This window comes from Mytilus galloprovincialis, chromosome 1 (genome assembly GCF_965363235.1).
Source record: "Mytilus galloprovincialis chromosome 1, xbMytGall1.hap1.1, whole genome shotgun sequence".
In the NCBI taxonomy this organism is placed as follows: Eukaryota; Metazoa; Mollusca; class Bivalvia; order Mytilida; family Mytilidae; genus Mytilus; species Mytilus galloprovincialis.
The window spans coordinates 84,290,560-84,310,550 of NC_134838.1; the positions used below are offsets into that span (position 1 = coordinate 84,290,560).

Here is a 19,991-nt window from a genome sequence, read left to right on the forward strand (position 1 = left end):
AATCGCGGACAAATAATGTGTTAATTCAAGTAAAATCGTGTCTGACATAAACAACATTGAAAACAAAATGGCTACAGTGAGAAGACAATTATGATTTCGGATCCGATTCCGGAAGAGGATAAGGGAAATTCTGTGTCTTGGCGATCAACTGAAAAGAATCCAGACACGTGGCAAAATACATCTATGCATGGTAAATAAATATAAACACTAGAATTCAAAAACCAAAAGATATATGTAAAAGAAAGAAAAAGCAGAAAATATTTTGTACAGAAACTCATAATTACTTTTTGACAAATTTTAATGTCATAATCCAATGCAATGTGACAGCTGGGAACAGTATGTCTATGGAAGTAATTACCATATATGCTCATGTATGGGAGTATATAACAAACAAAATGAAATACAGGGGAGTTCCTGCGGTCACCCCACCCCTCCTGTTTATCAACTTGGAAACAGTTGAGATCCTCACCTCTAAATGAAATATAGGGGTGTCCCTGGGGTCAACTCACCCGTCCTATTTGAGAACTTGGTAACAGTCGAAATCCCCACTTTTAAATTAAACCATATATATTCATGTATGGGACAAAAGAACTAATCAAATGCAATATAGGGAAAGTCCTTAGGGTCACCCTATCCCCTCCTGTTTGATAACTTGGAAATAGATCAGATCCCACCCCTCAACCATATAGACTCATGTATTTACAATATAACAAATCAAATGAAATATAGGGAAAGTCCTTAGGGTCACCCTATCCCCTCCTGTTTGATAACTTGGAAATAGATCAGATCCCCACTCCTAAACCATATACATGTATAAAATTGAGAATGGAAATGGGGAATGTGTCAAAGAGACAACAACCCGACCAAATAAAAAACAACAGCAGAGGGTCACCAACAGGTCTTCAATGTAGCGAGAAATTCCCGCACCCGGAGGCGTCCCTCAGCTGGCCCCTAAACAAATATATACTAGTCCAGTGATAATGAACGCCATACTAATTTCCAAATTGTACACAAGAAACTAAAATTAAAATAATACAAGACTAACAAAGGCCAGAGGCTCCTGACTTGGGACAGGCGCAAAAATGCGGCGGGGTTAAACATGTTTGTGAGATCTCAACCCTCCCCCTATACCTCTAACCAATGTAGTAAAGTAAACGCATAACAATACGCACATTAAAATTCAGTTCAAGAGAAATCCGAGTCTGATGTCAGAAGATGTAACCAAAGAAAATAAACAAAATGACAATAATACATAAATAACAACAGACTACTAGCAGTTAACTGACATGCCAGCTCCAGACTTCAATTAAACTGACTGAAAGATTATGATTGTTTGGACAATATAACAAATCAAATGAAATATAGGGGAAGTCACAGGGGTTACCCCACCCCCTCCTGTTTAAAAACTTGATAATGGTCGAGATCCCCACTCCTGAACCATATATATTCATGTTTGGACAATATAACAAATAAAATGAAACATAGGGGTTGTCCCTGGGGTCACCCAACCCCCTCTTGTGTGTGTTTTGAGAACTTGTAAAAAATTGAAATACCAACTCCTAAACCATATTTATTCCTGTTTGTCATATCAATAAGATTGAATGACATACAAGGTCAATCTCATAGGCGTCACATATGCATATCACTTTGCTAGACCTAACCAATGTGTACTACACTTTGCCCAATGTCAGGCGACCATGGGAATGAATAATTATGGGCGCTTTGTTTGGGAGACTTCGTAACAGCATAATTTTACAATTATTTCTTGTTTGTTGTAAAATTTTATTGATGGAAAAAAATGAGTGAGTTAAAAGAATTTACCTTAATTATATTTTGAATTATTTCTGGTCCTATAAAAATTTTCATTTTAATATGGCTCATTTTAAAGAAAACATATCTTTTAAGCCCTAGAAATCATATTTGTTCTGTAGGTACTTAATCACAATTCCCTAATGACAGAAGTGCTGACAGACAGATATGAGAATTCAAAATGCCGAAAAATTCATGCAATATAGCTTTATAGTTTTCTAACCACTCGCTCAACATTGAAACTGAAGCAACGTCGCCCCTAAACAAACGAATGATGTTTACTAAAACTAAAGTTTTTGACAGAAATGCATCGAACTTGAAAGTTGTCTTTTTATGTTTGCCTTGGTTTTTGGTTAACTGCCCACAGCGCTTACAGTGCTTTGATTTAGCTTTTTAATATCTGTTGGACATTTACATGAATTTTTTAGTACATTTTGTTTTTTAGACATTTCTGGAACTTTTTAAGTACGCTTTTGACAATAACTTTCAAATTTCAATTTCCAAATGACGTCTATATTTGTTTTTTTAAATTTCTAAATGACGTCTATATATGTCAGATTTTCGTTCAAACTTTTAAATATCTTTTTGAAAGGGCACAAATCTTTCATTTATTTTGTTTGTTTCAAAGTTTCTAAATGTTTATTTCACAGTTTTACTTTTTTAATATCGTTGTGACATTTTATGAATTTTTAAGGAAGCTTTTGATGATAGCTTTGTTTATTTCACAGTTTCTAAATGTCATCTCTGTATTTGTTTGGTTTTCATTCAAACTTACATATATTTTTAATAAATTTTGTTTATTTCACAGTTCTTTTAAAAATTGTTTATTTCACACTTTAGTTTAAATATATATCTTTCAGTTCTTTTCATGCACTTTTCAGGAAGTTGAAAATTTTGATGAATAATGGTTGTACATGTATAATCAAAAATATTTTATGTCAGCTGGTATATTCTACATGTCTTACATAACAGCAGAAACTTTGATAGTGGATAGAGAATTTTAAAAAAAAAGAAAAATCGTTATTTCTCACAGCAGGACCTCAGTATTGAAATATTGGTACTGACAAATGCATGTGAATAAAACAAAAATGCCCTATTCATATTATGAATTGCAAAAAAACCTTCCTATGTAAAGGGACCTTACAATACTTTGTAGAACTATAAAACTCCACTCCTGATGTATTAGTGAGCTACATCTGATAATGGTTTATAACTGAGCTTCCCAGGTCTGTAACAATTGCATTTTACATTTAATTATTGGTTTACAGCTGAGATTTCCATGGATTGTAATATGGTACCTTACATCTGAATATATGGTTACTGCTGAGTTTTCAACTCTTGTTGGAATGTGTACCTTACGTCTTTTTATCTGTTACAGCTGAGTTTCCAAGATTTGGTAATACAGTTCATGTTGCTAATGACTACCAGCTGTCCAAAGTGTGTAACGCTGTTGTCCACTACATTTATTGGTGTGTCAAACGATTTCATTTAAAAGAGAAGCTACTCAGACACTGTGTTCTCAGTTACATGTAAGTTTTATGTACTGTGAATTCATTATTATTCGTTGGATACCAATTATTGTGGGTTCAGTGGGTACTGATGAATCAAGAATTAACATGTCCAATGAATTGCAAATTTTCTACAGGCTTTGAACGGAAAAATTGGCAAAAAGCATGAATTTAAATATTCAGGCAAGTGCAACTTTCCTCAATCCAGGAAATTTATACCCACCAAAATAAATGAATTGGCAGTACATTAAAAAATTTTGGAAGGAATTTAAAACGCTAAAAGACGGCTTATAAACCAAAACAATTTATCCCAGCTATATAATATAAGGAATACTCAACAGTTTATGTATTTGGATAACTCTTAAAATAGTTATTTCATTTTAAAACAGAGAACTGTTAAAAGCTTTATAGAATAGTACACATCTGAGCACCTAAGGGGTTATGTCCCTTTATCAAGATAATTTCCATTTGAGCATCACAATATTGTAAAAAAAGACCTTTGCTAGTAATGTAACACTTTCAATGGCCCTCTACTAAATCACAAATAGACTATTCAGACAATCCAAATATTGATTAATTACACAATTTAGTTATGTAAGAATACTTCATGTTCTCATGGCACACTCTTGTTTATTGTTGTGTTGACATAATAAATTGGTATAATTTTGCACTTTAGTCACTCTCCTACACAATCATTTATATAAGTTTCTGTTTATAAGATGAAAATAAGCAAATTATATAAGTGTGAAATGTCTTCTATAACCAGAATCTCAATGTTTTGTAATCTGTGTTATTCAGATAACTGTTTCTATTCCTATTGTTTTGTTATATATACTGTCGGGTTATACAGTACATATTGTTATTGTTTTTTTATTGATAGCAAATCAACTAAACTCTGTTAGATATTCTTAACCATTTGAACTCAAATCTTGACATCACTACCCTTTTTAATTGGTCACATAAAAAGCAAGATCATTTGCAGTTCAACTCTTACTGTATCATAAAATAAGTTGTATTATATATGTGTTTTTTTTTAGACTTGGTTTTTTGATGTCCTTGATTTAATAGCTCATTACTAGTTTATAGCCAACATCTCAATTTATTCATTCTTTACAAAACATTTACAGGCTAACTACAGCTTTCTCCCTATTTCAAGTCATGATATAACCTTTTGTGCTGATAGGGTGAAATCAAGCAATCTACATGTTTTTCCTCTGTATTTTAGACATGAACTTCACCATGAGTGCACACATTTGTTGGATTATAATAAACATCAGACACAACATTATCAGACCTCAGAGCTATGGTATAGACAAATAAAGGGACAATTAGAGCAAGTGAGAACACTTAGTGCTATGTATGGGATAGATAATAAATCTAAAGTCATCTATGGTAGTCAGCATGGTGACCTGGAGACCTCTTGGCAAAGTGTAGGTTTATGTACAGGTTATATTATACATTATATTCTGTAGGAGTGAATTGAGTTCATTGATTTGTATCAACAGTTGATAGAGGAAAGCAAATTCAGTGGAAGTATTACAAGGGTATCTAGACTTCAATGGCAATTAGTTTGTTGTTATGACCTGCTTAGGTACTCTGAAATTCATAGATTTGTACTGACCAAGTCATTAATGTCATTTGAATATGGAGATTGTCAACACGGTTAAACTTTATGTATCTGTCATAAACATATATGTATAACTAGGCTACTTCTACAGCCAATTTTGTGTGAAAATATTGGTCAATATTTGCCATTTAGCTGGTGTATTATTTATTGTAAACCAATATCATTCATGTATTGTTTTATGCACTGGTTTTCTGTCCAACAGTTGAAGAATTATCTGGATAAAACAGTACTAAATTTGTGTAATATAGAAAAGAAAGAGTTACAGAACAGGATGTTGGAGAATGTATGGGAGGATAGGTTTGGCTGCTTTGATGATAAAGATAGATGGTAGGGGCAAATTTATAATATAAAACATAAGAAGACCTGGTATGATTACCAATGAGACAATTCTCCACCAAAGACCAAACGACCTAGATGTAAAGAGCAACTATAGGTCAGTGTTCTCCCCAGGCCGATATGACGCTGCGGTGCCGCAGCGCCTTCATAATATTTTCCAAGATCCTGCAGCGTCTTAATTGTCCGCTGTCCCTAAATACTTGATCCCGCAGCGTGTTAATTTTTACATTTTCATTATAAATGTTGGTTAAAATTGTCAAGTTGCTGATCACCGCTGAGAGGTCGGTCAGTGTTACGCAATAACTGATAATTAGTTTTACCTGAGCCACGCTTATCTCAGCCTTATCGGACTATGTTATCATGTAATAGCGTACATGATCATCAAGAAGATAGATATTTGTAGAAGAAAATTAAAAAAAATAAAAACTTCAGTGCAGAAATTGAAGAAATAGATCGCAAATACATTGTATTTATGCATTGTGTGTGTGATCACTTGACCATTTAAATAACGAATTTTTTCATTGGTCGAGAAGAAGAATCTATTTTAACATGACCAATGAACGTGATGAATACACGTGATAAATTAGAATACACATTGCTAAGATATTTACGATGAAAATTATGAATGAGAGTATTTGTATTTGAAAAAAATAAAATAAACTTTGATTAAAGATAAAGAGAAGTGATTTATTTTAATATAAAGTGATAAAATGTTACTTGCAAGGTAAATTGTCTCAAACTCTCGTGTTTTTAGAAATAAAATGATCATTGAACATCCATCGTAAAATTCCGTTCGTCGGGAAATGTGACAATCAACACGGGTACGGAATTGATGTAGCTTCTATATAATGTCACTAGTTGATAATTTCAATGGTCTTAACTTTAAAAAAAACTTGCAAAGTTTCGTTTATAACTACCTGCCAGAGATAGGTTTTAAAAATAACACACACGGAGGCGTAATGTAAAACTACGGAAACTTGTCAGCTGTTCATTAACATATTTTTATTTTAAAAAGTTGTATACAAAATATGATCAAATATCTTAACCATATTCGATTTTATTAATTCTGAATGAACATGTTCTCTACAAATAACAAAAGGGTGACTTCTAAGCAAAAGGCATATGATGGAAATAGAAGTTTTTTTTTCAGCCTAATGACTTCTAATGAAAAGGGGAATACACCTTCCTCTTCACTGTCAGTATAAGCAGATGCCATTGCTTCTCCTAATCCCAACCTAGCTAAAGTTTTAGCAAGTGATAACAGCAAGCACCATGTTTCTGGTTTCAATGACAAGTGGCTGACTGAGTTTTCATGGCTTACAAATGTTAAAGGGGGTATAAGCAAAAGTTATTGTGAGAGGGGGTTTTTAACCCTAAAGAGGATAAAGACAAAATTGAGGAACAGACTGTCCAACAAAATAACACTATCTTGAAACATTATCCCTAGAAGGAGCAGAGAGTACAGAGATGAATATTTATATTTTGACTTATAAATAACTTCAATTTATTTCATATATATATATATTCTTGTAATTCATTATTAAATACTCTGCATTATCAAACACATAACACAAAGCATTATAATTCATATTGCATGTCATGGATTAATGACTGATTGCTTCAGATCACAAAAGTTCACTCTAAAAAAAGAGTTATGCGCCCTTGAATTTTGCGCCTTAAAAAAATCCTGGGGAGAACACTGTAGGTTACTCACTGTACTCACAATGAACAAAACCTTTACTGCATAGCAACGTATAAAAGACTTGCAAAATGTCAAATGGAAAGCAATTCTAACAAGAAATCTAACAGTCTGATTTATATAAAAAAAAAAGTCAATCCTTTTTGAAACCCTACTTAAATACCTCTATCAACTTGACAGTTTGTGAACAACAAGTTATATAAAGTAGCATTCAGATTTAACCTTTGTTTTACAAGTATTTTTCATACATATTGCATAGTCAAAAATGTTTTTATAATTTTTTTTGTCAAGCCTTCGACTTTTGTCGCAGAAAGCTCGACATAGGGATAGTGAAACGGCGGCGGCTGCTTACTTCTTAAAAGCTTTATATTTTAGAAAGTGGAAGACCTGGATGCTTCATACTTTGTATATGGATGCCTCATGTTACGAAGTTTCCGTCAGTCACATGTCAAATGTCCTTGACCTCATTTCATGGTTCAGTGACTACTTGAAAAAAATCTAAGATTTTTTGTAATGTTAAATTCTCTCTTATTATAAGTAATAGGATAACTATATTTGGTATGTGCGTACCTTGCAAGGTCCTCATGCCCGTCGGACAGTTTTCACTTGACCTCGAACTCATTTCATTGATCATTGAACAAGGTTAAGTTTTGGTGGTCAAGTCCATATCTCAGATACTATAAGTACATGTAATAGGTCTAGTATATTCAGTGTATGGAAGGACTGTAAGGTGTACATATCCAACTGGCAGGTGTCATTTGACCTTCATGGTTCAGTGGTTATAGTTAAGTTTTTGTGTTTTGGTCTCCTTTTCTTATACTGTATGCAATAGGTCTACTATATTTGGTGTATGGAATGATTGTAAGGTGTACATGTCTAGCTGGCAGGTGTCATCTGACCTTAACCCCATTTTCATAGTTCAGTGGTCAAAGTTAAGTTTTTGAGTTTTGTTTTTTTCTTCTAATACTATATGCAATAGGTCAATTATATTTGGTGTATGGAAATATTTTATGATCTATATGTCAGTTGCACAGGTTTTATTTGACCTTAACCTCATTTTCATGGTTCATTGCTCAGTGTTTAGTTTTTGTGTTTTGGTCTAGTTTTTTAAACTATAAGGAATAGGTCAACTATAATTGTTGTATAGAAGAATTGTTAGCTGTACATGCCTGTCTGGCATGGTTCATTTGACCTTGACCTCATTTTTGTGGTTCATTGGTCAATGTTTAGTTTCTTGGTCAATGTTAAGTTTATGTGACAGTTGTAAAAAAGCTTTATATTTAGGACTATCAACATAATATCAATGATTAATAAAGAAGGCGAGACATTTCAGCGTGTGCACTCTTGTGTAAACTTGTGACTGTCTTTAAAGAAATGCATAATATTTGTGTTCAGCTCTCATCAGAAAATTTATAAAAATCGCTTTTTCACCACACTTCTTTGTAATTTAAATTGATTTTTTATATTTTACATTTTTGTAGTGCACAGAAAGTTGAGATGATGATTGATACACTGAAAAAGATTGTTCATAACTTTAAAGAAAATCGACAGAATCGTTCATTGGACCACATTACAGAACAACTTCATATGTTCAGAAAGTAAGAGTACAATATAATTGACAGATTTTTGTGTACCACACATAAAATTATGTTTCCTGTCTGTGTGTCCATCCCTCCTATCAGCCTTTTCTAATTTGTAAAAGCGATAAAACAAAACTTACCAAAAACATTCCTTATGGTGATTGTACAAGAGTTATTTGGTTAAGATCATCATTGCCATAAGACTCATAATAGGGCTTTTATTAATGGTTGTTATGTTGAAAAAGAAACAATTTAATATAATTCTTGTCAATTTATTACAAATGTTCACACTCTGTAGGAACTTATTTAAATTTTTCTCAATGAGATTTTTAAATTCCAGTTAAACCTATTTTAAAAATCTGGTAGGTGCAGAAATGCTTATAGGACCATTTCTTGTGAAATCTTCATTGATAACCACATATGAGAAATAAAATTAACTAAACCTAATGTAGCCTGTTTTTAGGAAAATTTCTCTGGCCCAGTCCATCAGAACCATTTTTTCATATTTTAAACTTCAAAAAAAAACTATTGTTGAGACATATTGTTTATAAATAAGATAATGACATTTTATTTAGTAATACTTCATCAGCTCAAATTATAACAGCTTGCTGAACAGGCTCACTTGATATTCCTAGTGACAAAGTCACTATAATAAACAAATGCCATTATTCAACATGTTTTATATATATAAAAAAAAGGAATACACTGATTTGCTGTTTATGGTATTCAAACAAATTTCAATTTCTCATAATTTCTTTGAGATAAGTATTGAAAGGGAGATAATTCAACCTCCTTATTAGTCTGCAAATTATTATCATCATTGTAAAACTTGTTCACTCTTTGTCTCTACCAGAAATATGTAAAAACAAGGAGATTAAACTATAAAAAATACTGATGATAGAATATAATGTATCTGAACAAACTTACTTCTTTAAAAAAGTATGATGTTTTAAAGCACAATTTTCTTCTTTTAAAAGTAATATCACAAAACAAAAAAACAAAAGTTTGTAGAAACATAACAGAACAATATTCAAAAAAAGAAAAATCACTTCAAAATATATTATTTTTTTAACAACAGGATTAATGGGAATGCAATTCAATCATGGGGCAGTATACTCAAATGCGGCAAAGCTTAGCAAAAGGTAGTGCGACGTAATCAGTCAAACAAACTTTATAGATTAACTCGTTAAGGAACGATCGTTTTAATTGGTCAATTCAAACCTTCGACCTCACACCTGCGAAAATAGAACACGCGTACTATAAGTTGAATGGACTGATCAGTATTCACGTAGACGGTCAAGGTTGTAATAACCTCCATCGTCGTATTCACGTACATTATTGTGTTCTTGATTATCCCATAGCAATTCTAGCTTTTATACATGTGCATGTAAAATTCATTAAATTCATAATTTTGTGCAATAGTAAAATTTTAAACTTTAAAATCTTAACAGGTTTCACATCGAAATATTTAATTATTCAAAAGTGTTCTCAGTTGGTTCTGAATTAAGAGATCTACCATTTTATTTTGATGGGAGGGGACATGAATGAAACATTTTGTTCCTTTTTTTAGTTGTAATCTCTGTCCTATCTTTTTATGTTTCAGTCTATTTGGTCCTGCCTTTTTTTGTTAGTTTGTCCAGATTTTTATACGACATAAATCGTCATCTGTCCTTTTTTGCCAAGTTGCTCATCCTGCCTTTTCATATCTTTCGCAAGTTATAGGTATTCAACTAAGAAAATTGACACTGTGATTTTTTTTCTGTTTCAGTTAACTTAAACGCATGCATACTACACGTCACTTGGGGGGGGGGGGGGGGGGGGGTAGTTCAACTATTCTTACCGTGTGAAATTAAAAGATAAGTTTTCAGCCAATTGAAATCGAAAAAGTACATTTATATTGTTCCTTATAAACTAGTCTTCGATATTTCTTTCAAGTATTTATTTATTTTTTTAGTTTCACACATACAAAAGAAAAAAACTTTGCCGATGTAACATTTCAATCCTTTTTACACCAACATACCTTCACTGAATCAAGGAATTGTATATTTAAATATACAATTCCTTGAATGATTTCATTTGAATTTCGTTGTGACCATGATAATACATTGCATACTACGTCTTCATTCACGTGCACAAATGATACGATTATTTCTGCTTTTTTGTCTATATTTCGGGGACAATTTGCTCCGTAAATGATATGTAATTTCTGAATGACCAAACGCTTAGCTACTGTATAACGTTCTGCCGGTGTGTTCGTTTTGTAGCATGAAGACACTAAAAGAGGAATGTGCAACCCATCATAAATTATTGTAATAATTGGAATGGATCAGTATTATGAAATCTTTATTATAAGTAACTATACGACATTGAAAGAAATTAAAAGTGGTTCCTTAATCATCTGTTTAAAAGCGGCACATGTATTTTATTTTATCCATATCATTTTTCATAATGCGGTACAAGATAATTATGTTGCTGCGGTATAATATTTCGACATTACTATTTGAAATTCACAAAACATTTAATTTTCTTGACCAAAGATTTGTGAACTATACATTTTCAATCCTATTTTTTACGTTCGTAGTAAAGTAGTAAATTCCATAGTCAGTCACATTAGTCAGTCACCTGTGTCAATTCACGTGCACACTACGATCATTGTTGTTGTATTTGAATCTTTCAGCCAATGAAATGAGACGTTACAAGTTGTTTGTTTGTAATACGCCAGAATGTTATCAATGAACTATCAAACGCTAAAGTTGACTGCATTTCAGTGTAATTTAACAGGCTTCCATGATTTTTTTAATTGTAATGAATAACAACTCAAATTATATATTAGTATTTTTAACTGGCTGTTCCTATTCTGTATTGACCCTGGTATAGATTCATCGTTAGGTATATTGGATGTGAGACCCCTACATCTGATCAAGACTCTATAACAGGGCCAATAAAGCAACAACCAGTTCATAACACTATTATTAAATGATTGTAATTCTTAAATGAATCTAAGGTACTATCTATGAGGCAGGTATAATTTCTATAATGTATGAGAATTAGCAGGGTTTAAGCTGGGATTTTGAGGGCTTTAGTCATTTTTGCGCTATTAATTTCAACCTGTTTTTGTGTAACAGCAAGGGACCAAGGATGTATATTACTAGATTCAGATTTTAAAGGACTTGGGCATGATTGGCAGTTATTGTATGATTTGATTATATTGGCTTTTATTATGAAAGATTCTGACAGGGGATCCGGAAATTTAGTTCACAATTTCTCTTCAGTTTGTTCCAGGGGACATTCCTGATCAACAAAAGTTGGATTCAATTTTTTTTTAAACAAGAAATCACAGCAGAATTTAACTGCATAATCATAATCCTTATAAAACGTCTAAATTCGTATTTGGATATGATTTATTAAGTTTGAACTGTATACAATCTTTTTTTGGAACGATTATAATGACTGTAAGGAGATTGTAAACAAATCAAGAATAGTAAATGGATAATGTTTTCTACTTTCAGTTTTAAAATTAAATGAAAACACGAAGTGACACGTGGATAATAAATTCAAAACGAGTCAGGATTCATCAGGAAATTATAATTTTTCGATTTGAATTCCTTTAGTAAGAGATATATATTTGTTTCTCTCATTTAATTGATACTAAATGATTTTCTATTTTACATTTTTGGTGTCTATAAATAGTCATAGGAATACTTTCACACATGCGTAGCACACAGTACAGAAAGCACCTGTTTGACTCGTGAAAACATTTCTGAATGTTTTGAATAAAGTTCTATATTTTAAATTGAAATTATCGAAACTTTTTGATGAAAATTTATATCAAATATGACAAAATGGCGTTCCAATGAAGAATCTATGACAAAAATTTGTGATAGTTTAAGAAATATTGAAATACAAATGCGAACTGTCTGGGGGGAAAAAATTTGATCAAATGACGAAACTATACAATCCTGGATTATGTTGAAATCCAGACTGACTGATTTTCCTGGGGAAAACAATTATGATGGTCAATTATGAGGTTTATTAATGATTAACGGATTAGTGACCCATCGGATGGTGATAAGCAGATTAGTTGTAATCACAACTTGTATCAACTGTTGCAAATGTTAATTACCTGGGTACATAAACTTGTCAATAATCTTAAAGACAGGTAAATTTATAGTATTTTAATGCGAAAATATTTTTACACTTTCAAAATTTAAGTGACGAAATTGATTTGAAATACTTTCTTCAATGCAAAAGCTGTTTCGTAAATTACGAAAGTGACGAGCGCTAGCAAAATCACTGATTATTAGTAGGATGAGTGATAAACAACATTGATGCAATAGAAACTTGGTTCATGTTTAAAAGGCCCTTACATGTTGATCCCTAAATTAATTGATTTTTGTTTAGGTTATTTGATGTTGATCAGGATGAGAATGGTGGAGTATTGCCTCCTTTAGATAATAAAAAAATTTTAGTTGTTTATTTATTACAAATATATTAAAATTAATTTTTATTTAGGTTCCAAGGCTTGAATAATATAATAGATTTTAAATGACATATATTTTTGTTACAGGAATAATCTCCAAGAGATATGTGTAACAACCCAATCTATTATAGAGAAATGTCATAAAAATGCTGAGCGACAGTTTGATAAATTCAATGAATGGTACCAGTAAGTACTTTACCTTGCCAAGAAATCATATGAAAAATTGCTTATTTTGAAGACAGAAACCAAATATTTCAAAAGGACCCAAGTCAATATTTTATAGCACTCTCATGTGTACAATTCATGCCAGAATTTTATGAAACATAAATCATTGGTTTCTATTAGCAATGTCTTTGACAAGTTCAAAAATCAGTGACCATCAATAATTTCTTAAAGAGTTATGCCCCTTGGAAATATTATTTGTATGGAAAACTGCCTCATGAGCGCTCTAATGTGTACAATTCTTGTCAGATTTTTATAAAATTTGTATCATAAGTTTATATTACAAATGTCTTTAACTAGTTCAAAAATCAGTGCAGATCAATTATTTGTAAAAGAGTTATGCCCTTTGGAAATATTGATAAATGGAAAATCGCATTGTCAGTGTTCTCATGTGTACAATGTTGCCAGAATTTTATGAAATTATTTTTTATCTTTAAAATCAAATTAGCAATGTCTTTGACACTTTTGAAAAGAAGTGCTGACAAATAGTTTTAACAAGTTATGCCCCTTGGAAGTATTAACTATAATGGAAAACATATTGCATTTGCTCTGAATTTTTCATATCTCTAAAATAAAGCGCTTTTTGTAATTATTGCCTTTTCACCTTGGATATATAAAACATGTGCAACATTGCAATTTTGTTGTTTTAATTTGTAAAAAAGTTTTAAAAAATCAAGACTTTTAAATGTAGTTATTTTTTTTATCACTTCATCACATCATTATATTTCTTTGTTGTAAAATATCAATAAAGATGTTAGTATATGATCTTAGAGTAAACTGATTTTTTTATAGCTCAGCTGTTGAAATGAGATGTTCTACCAACAAGATAGAGAAAGATCTACTTCAGATAGAGCAGTTACACCAGAAACCTTTTGTTGAAAAGTTAAGGAAGGTTTGTATAAAATAATAAATTAAAAGTTTGTGAGAACAGGAAGAAAAAATTTGTTTATCTATAAAAGCAGGAAGAAAAGTTTTATATGTGTAGCTCTGATTGTCAATGTTGGATTTTGACATTAAAGTGAAACATTTTTTATTGTATTATATTTATTTAATTGAGGAAATATTTTTTTCAACACTTTAATACAAGTTGATTCATACTTATCAAGGAAAGATAGTTTTTTAAGGCCTAGAATTAAAGAAAGAAAGTCTTATATAAGTAAGTGAAATATAGATTCCTACACTGCAACAATTGTATTATGATATTTCTCCACTCGAGACAGTTAAATTTTATTATTTAAAGCGCAAGGCTTGCCAAGCTTTTTAAATAATTATAATTTAAATGTGGAGAGTGGAGAAATATAGTAATACATGAGTTATAGTGTCGGAATCAGTTTCTCTGATAATTTTTATCCTTCTTTTTCAATGCCTTTTTTCATGACGTCACAATATGAAAATTCAGAAGAAAACAAAACATATGACGTCATAATCAAATTTCAACTAATCATTTGCTGAGAACAGATATTTCATTAGTGAGAAGAAATATTTTTCTCACACCTATCAAGAAATGTGAAATAGCATCAAAATTAGAGAAGCTCTATATCCAACATAGTTGAATTTATTACTGTTTCAACTTCTTTGTTATAAAAAATGAATTGCAAAGTATCTGGTTGTCTTCCCTTTTAATTTCAGACGACAAGATTTTAATTTTAGCTCTATTTACTGCAGTTTCAAATTTAACAGTATAAGTGAAAATGCTTGAGTTGAATTCTGATAAAACCATGTCTTAACAAGTTTAAGAATTCATTATTTTTATGCCCCACCTACGATAGTAGAGGGGCATTATGTTTTCTGGTTTGTGCCTCCATTCATTTGTTCCTCCCGCTTCAGGTTAAAGTTTTTGGTCAAGGTAGTTTTTGATGAAGTTGAGGTCCAATCAACTTGAAACTTAGTACAAATGTTCCCTATGATATGATCTTTCTAATTTTAACGCCAAATTAAAGTATTGACCCCAATTTCACGGTCCACTGAACATTTAAAATGATAGTGCGAGAGGGGCATCCGTGTACTATGGACACATTCTTGTTTTTTATAGGATTCAAATTTGAAAAAAATAATTTAAACTCCCTTTATAACAGGACAGTATTTTTTTTATATTGAGAAATTGCTTTTTATGTATTGGGTATCAAAAAAGGAAGATCTTCTGAATCTACAGCCAGAATGATGATGTATTTTATTAGTCTGAAATGAATCTCCTTATCTTGTTTAAAAAATAGGAAAATATTAAATTAAAGATTGTATTAATTGTACATTACCATTATAAGTGAATAGATTTGTAAGTGTTGGATACTGGTTCTGGTAATTATAAAATATCTTTAAAATTGGCTAACTAGTGGCTCTCTTTTCTTTGATAAATCAGAGGATTTAAAGACCAAGACTATAGTGCTTATCCTTTAAATGGAAGAAATAAAGTATATCTGATGGGACTTTGTTAAAAAAAAAAATTTGAAGAAAAACCAGTGAATTTCTTAGTTGACTAGTCATCTTACAGAATAGCCAAAGCAAAGCTTTTATTTGAGTGTTCCTAGAACAAAAATTACAAAAAGTATTGTGAATTGATTTATGATAAATCTAAACATAAAACCATGTTTGAAGAATTGAAGTTGGAGAGAATAAAAATAAATTTTAAAAAGTACATTAAGTACATTCAAGAACTAACTAGAGGCTCAAAAGACCCTGTGTGGCTCACTTTGGTCTATGTGCATATTCAACAGTGGACACTTAGATTATCAAAATCTATTAAAAGACTAGTGGCACAGGGGTTATCTGATGTTCAAGCAGTAGTTAAGAAGAGGTTAGATTTTAAATCAATCTAATTTAAAAGTCCTTGTATTTTTTTCAGACATCTGGTGAAGTTGTACAGAGTCTAACAGATATCAAATGTGCCTTGAAAAACCATGGAGTATTATCCAATGGAGTAATTGATAGAAATGACAGTCTGTCACCTAAAGTGTGCTCGCTGTCTTCTCCAAAAGAATTTGTTTTACAGATTAATAATGGGTATGATCTACAATGCATGTATTATAAAAAAAGATATATCATAAATGTTTTAAAACATGCCTTATGTGGCATTTTTTGCAAGAGGTTTTCTACACTTTGCAAGAAAAAAGATGCAAACATTACTCAACATTTTCTTTATTTTTCAGTCCATTGATTTTGTAAGAAATATTTTTAAGGAAATTTATTATGTCATATTTCATATGTGTAAAGCATCATTGTTTACATAACTGTAAATACTTTTGTTTGATAATTTGAAGGTGTTACATTAAAAAAAAAACATGTCTTAGAAACATTATAAACCATTGTCAGAGTAAATTAAAGCTGACAGTGTAAAGCATGCACTAGAAACATATATAAGTATTTTAGTTTATTTTTGTAGCTTTGAAGAATCCCAGAAACTAATGGAAGAGACACAGAAAGCATTCTCTGAAAATAACAAACTGTTGACGGAGTAAGTTGGTTATGTATCACATCTATTACCAAAATTACTGGGTCATTTCACATACATAGTCAATGTAATGTTTTATACTTGTAAATGTCTAAACTATGTTCTCTACTGAATAATTCCGTGTTCATTTACTCTGTTTATATAAAGAATAACTCATATACAGTTACTGTCTTCTTGGCATCTCTACTTACACCCAACAGTCATTGTTACATCAAGCGTCAGTTTAGAACTTGTGGAAGGCGAGATATAGGTGTTGCTTTTCTGACAGTGGCGTCAATAATTGTTAAGTCTTCTGCTTAAGTCAGTTTGACAGGAACTACTTGTGATAGATCAATGTTCTTTTTATAAAGTTGTATTACTTTTAGAACATATCAGTATAACAACTATTTTCAGTCTCTGTCCCCTGGGATATGGTTCATTGACTTTCAATTAATTAGCAATTTTCAATGTTTAGGTTTCTGCTTTAATCAGTCCAATAAAAAATATTTGTGATAGATCAATGATATTTTCTATAAAGACGAATCACTATCAGTATATCTTAGTATAATTATAATTTTGAAGTATGATGTCCATCAGATTGGGGTTTTTTCTGCTGACAGGTGAGACAAATCTTTTGTTTGATATTTTTATAAAAACATATTTTTTGGTGTAACTCTTAAATCATTATATGATAATTAACAAAAATGTTTAACATGTCCATTTGATTAAAAAAAAAATGAAAAATGTATATTTCTGTTTCAGGCAAACCCACCTGATGTCAGAATTAAACTACATGGATAAAGGTATAGGATCTGGAACCATAGCAACAAGCAGGGATATGTTAATATAAAATGGATGGCAGTAATCAAAATCCTATAGATCCTTTATTACACAAAAAGTTTCCTATATAATGTACTTGGGACATTGATTTTTGCATCAGCTTAAATTTCCATGATCATTAAAAAGAATGTGTAGGTACTTATTAATGGAGATGATTGGGATATTGTTGAAAGTATTGTAAGGTTGGATAAAAGTAATTTAAATATAGATATGGTATTATTTGTGAGTAAACTCATATTTCTATTTAATATGGTTGTATTCTCCCTGGTATTAGTAGAAAGTATTGGAATTATCAACAATTGACACGATAAACTTCAACAGCATTTGATGGTGTTGGAATTTTATTTATATTAAGAATAATTTACTGTTTACTTTATTCTGTGATAAGCTTTTATATTCATATATGTACCGATGAAATGATTTATTTTCTATCAGAGAGATGATTACTATCATGAAAAAACCATATTGTCTCAGATATAAAGATGATTTTTATGTTATATTAAATGTTTGACACTTCTGATTCTTAAATTTTTTGATGTAGTCTCAATTTTATTGATTTATTTCTGTAAATATAAATTATGGTTCTTTCTACAGACAGAAAAATAACTACTTTTTCATAGAACTATTTTCTTGATAAAATCAATAGTTCACATATTCTGATGTGTGACGTGATGTGAGCAATTCCAACTTGATTGAAATTTTGGATCAAGTAGAACAGACTCTAGAACTTTAGTATTTTTTTAAGCATTTTCTATAAAAAGATGGCAGCAAATTTTTGTTTACCAAAATATTTGGAATTTTACACACCTTTTGAGATTCTGCACACTGCATTTTAGAATTGTTTTAAGTATTTTTCCTTTTTACACTTCCATGTATCTAAATTAAATTTAGGAATAGACAGTTTTTGTTAATGGGCCATCTGAAAAAACAACTTCTGGTGCAATATTCTCGATGTGTTAAAGACCCATTGTTGGCCTTCGACTGTTATTTGCTGTTTTGTAGGGTTGTTGTCTCTTTGACACATACCCCATTTCCATTCTTAATTTAATTTTACATTATCTAAGAAATAATCAGTGCAATTCAACCATTTGTATCTTAATTTTATGTTTTAATGCAGTTTACCATGATGTAATGGTCATATCGACTGACAACTTGTTTGTTATCATGTTACAAATTGGGATTTTTTAACCAGATTTCATGGTTCACTGAATATGGCCATTTTAGAGTGTTATCTATGAACACATGCTCTTATTGATATTGTTATCATTATGATATCAATCATATAGATTATATGCTTTGTGGATAAGGACTGGTGATCAGAGATTTATTGTACTTTTATGATTTTCTCTTTAAGATGTCTTTTCTTATGCATGGATCTAGTTTTGTACACCAAAAAATATAGGTAAACAGTTCATGTTCTTACTCAAACATCTTCTTTAGTCGAAGGATTTTCATAAGACTTCTAAAGATGATTATGAATAGTAATTCAAGGACTTCCATAAATTTGATTTTGGACAATTCTCATGTTTCATGTTTTCATGTTGTTACTATTTTACCACAAGCTCAAACGTTTGACAATACATAACATTTTGATAATGCCTAATAAATATTGAATTTTTAGCCATATATTTTCATCACCATTTTCCAGAGTGTTGTATGAATTGATTTTATATTTGATTTAGAACAGTAGTATTGTTTTATTGTTTTTCTCATCTGCTAGGCAGTCAATTCCAATTTGGCATAACTTTAAATATTTATGACACCTTAATATTTTAGCATTGGTTTTTCTTTCCAAATTTTTCAGCTCCTGTATTTATAAAAGATTGTTAAATTGTGATGTGAAATAAAATTTGTGTATTTTATTTCTTTTATTAATTCTTAAATGTTTTATTATTATATGTTATATTGGAAAATGTTTTTATAAAGAAAAAAACCTCAACAAACATAAAAAACAAAGTGACCTCAAAATTTGCATGATTTATTTAACATGTCAACCAATATGGAGATTGTTGTTTGACAAAATTTCATAGAACTATTTGAATGTATCATGCAGTGGCATTTTATAACATGTTGTCAACAAAACTAGACTTTAGTTTAGTTGATGTTAATAATAAATTGTGTTTGTTATATATTTCTCAATAGATTGTTATTATTTTTTTTAATAAAATTCGGAATGATGTTTATCATTAAGCCTTACATACATTTCAACAAAGTGACTTGAAGATCTATTTGTTTTAATATACCTTATCAAAATGGAGATTTTATTTTGTACATACATTGTACATACCCATAGATACCTTACACCCTTTAATCATATAAATTAACTGTGCATTGAGATATATATAGATTTTTTCATTGGTACAAGTGTATTATAAGATTTATCCAATTGAGACAAATAGAACTTCCTACGTATATTCACAAAAGTTGTCAAATACATTAACACCTGTTAGAGGACATTTCGTTTCA

The 19,991-nt window shown here is 30.7% G+C and overlaps 1 protein-coding gene across 5 annotated transcripts in view; it reads left to right on the top strand.

Moving 5' to 3' along the window:
- Positions 1-19,703, top strand: part of LOC143042461 (serine/threonine-protein kinase TBK1-like) — a 43,416-nt gene extending 23,713 nt beyond the window's left edge. For all 5 annotated transcript variants that reach the window (XM_076214778.1, XM_076214790.1, XM_076214768.1 and 2 more), the window contains 9 exons: positions 3,188-3,338; positions 4,543-4,747; positions 5,147-5,271; positions 8,461-8,577; positions 13,127-13,225; positions 14,054-14,153; positions 16,101-16,258; positions 16,638-16,709; positions 17,448-19,703. In XM_076214778.1, coding sequence (XP_076070893.1) covers positions 3,188-3,338; positions 4,543-4,747; positions 5,147-5,271; positions 8,461-8,577; positions 13,127-13,225; positions 14,054-14,153; positions 16,101-16,258; positions 16,638-16,709; positions 17,448-17,535 — 1,115 coding nt within the window. In that variant the 3' untranslated portion in view covers positions 17,536-19,703. The remainder of the gene's footprint in view (positions 1-3,187; positions 3,339-4,542; positions 4,748-5,146; positions 5,272-8,460; positions 8,578-13,126; positions 13,226-14,053; positions 14,154-16,100; positions 16,259-16,637; positions 16,710-17,447) is intronic.
- Positions 19,704-19,991: the final 288 nt, after the last annotated feature.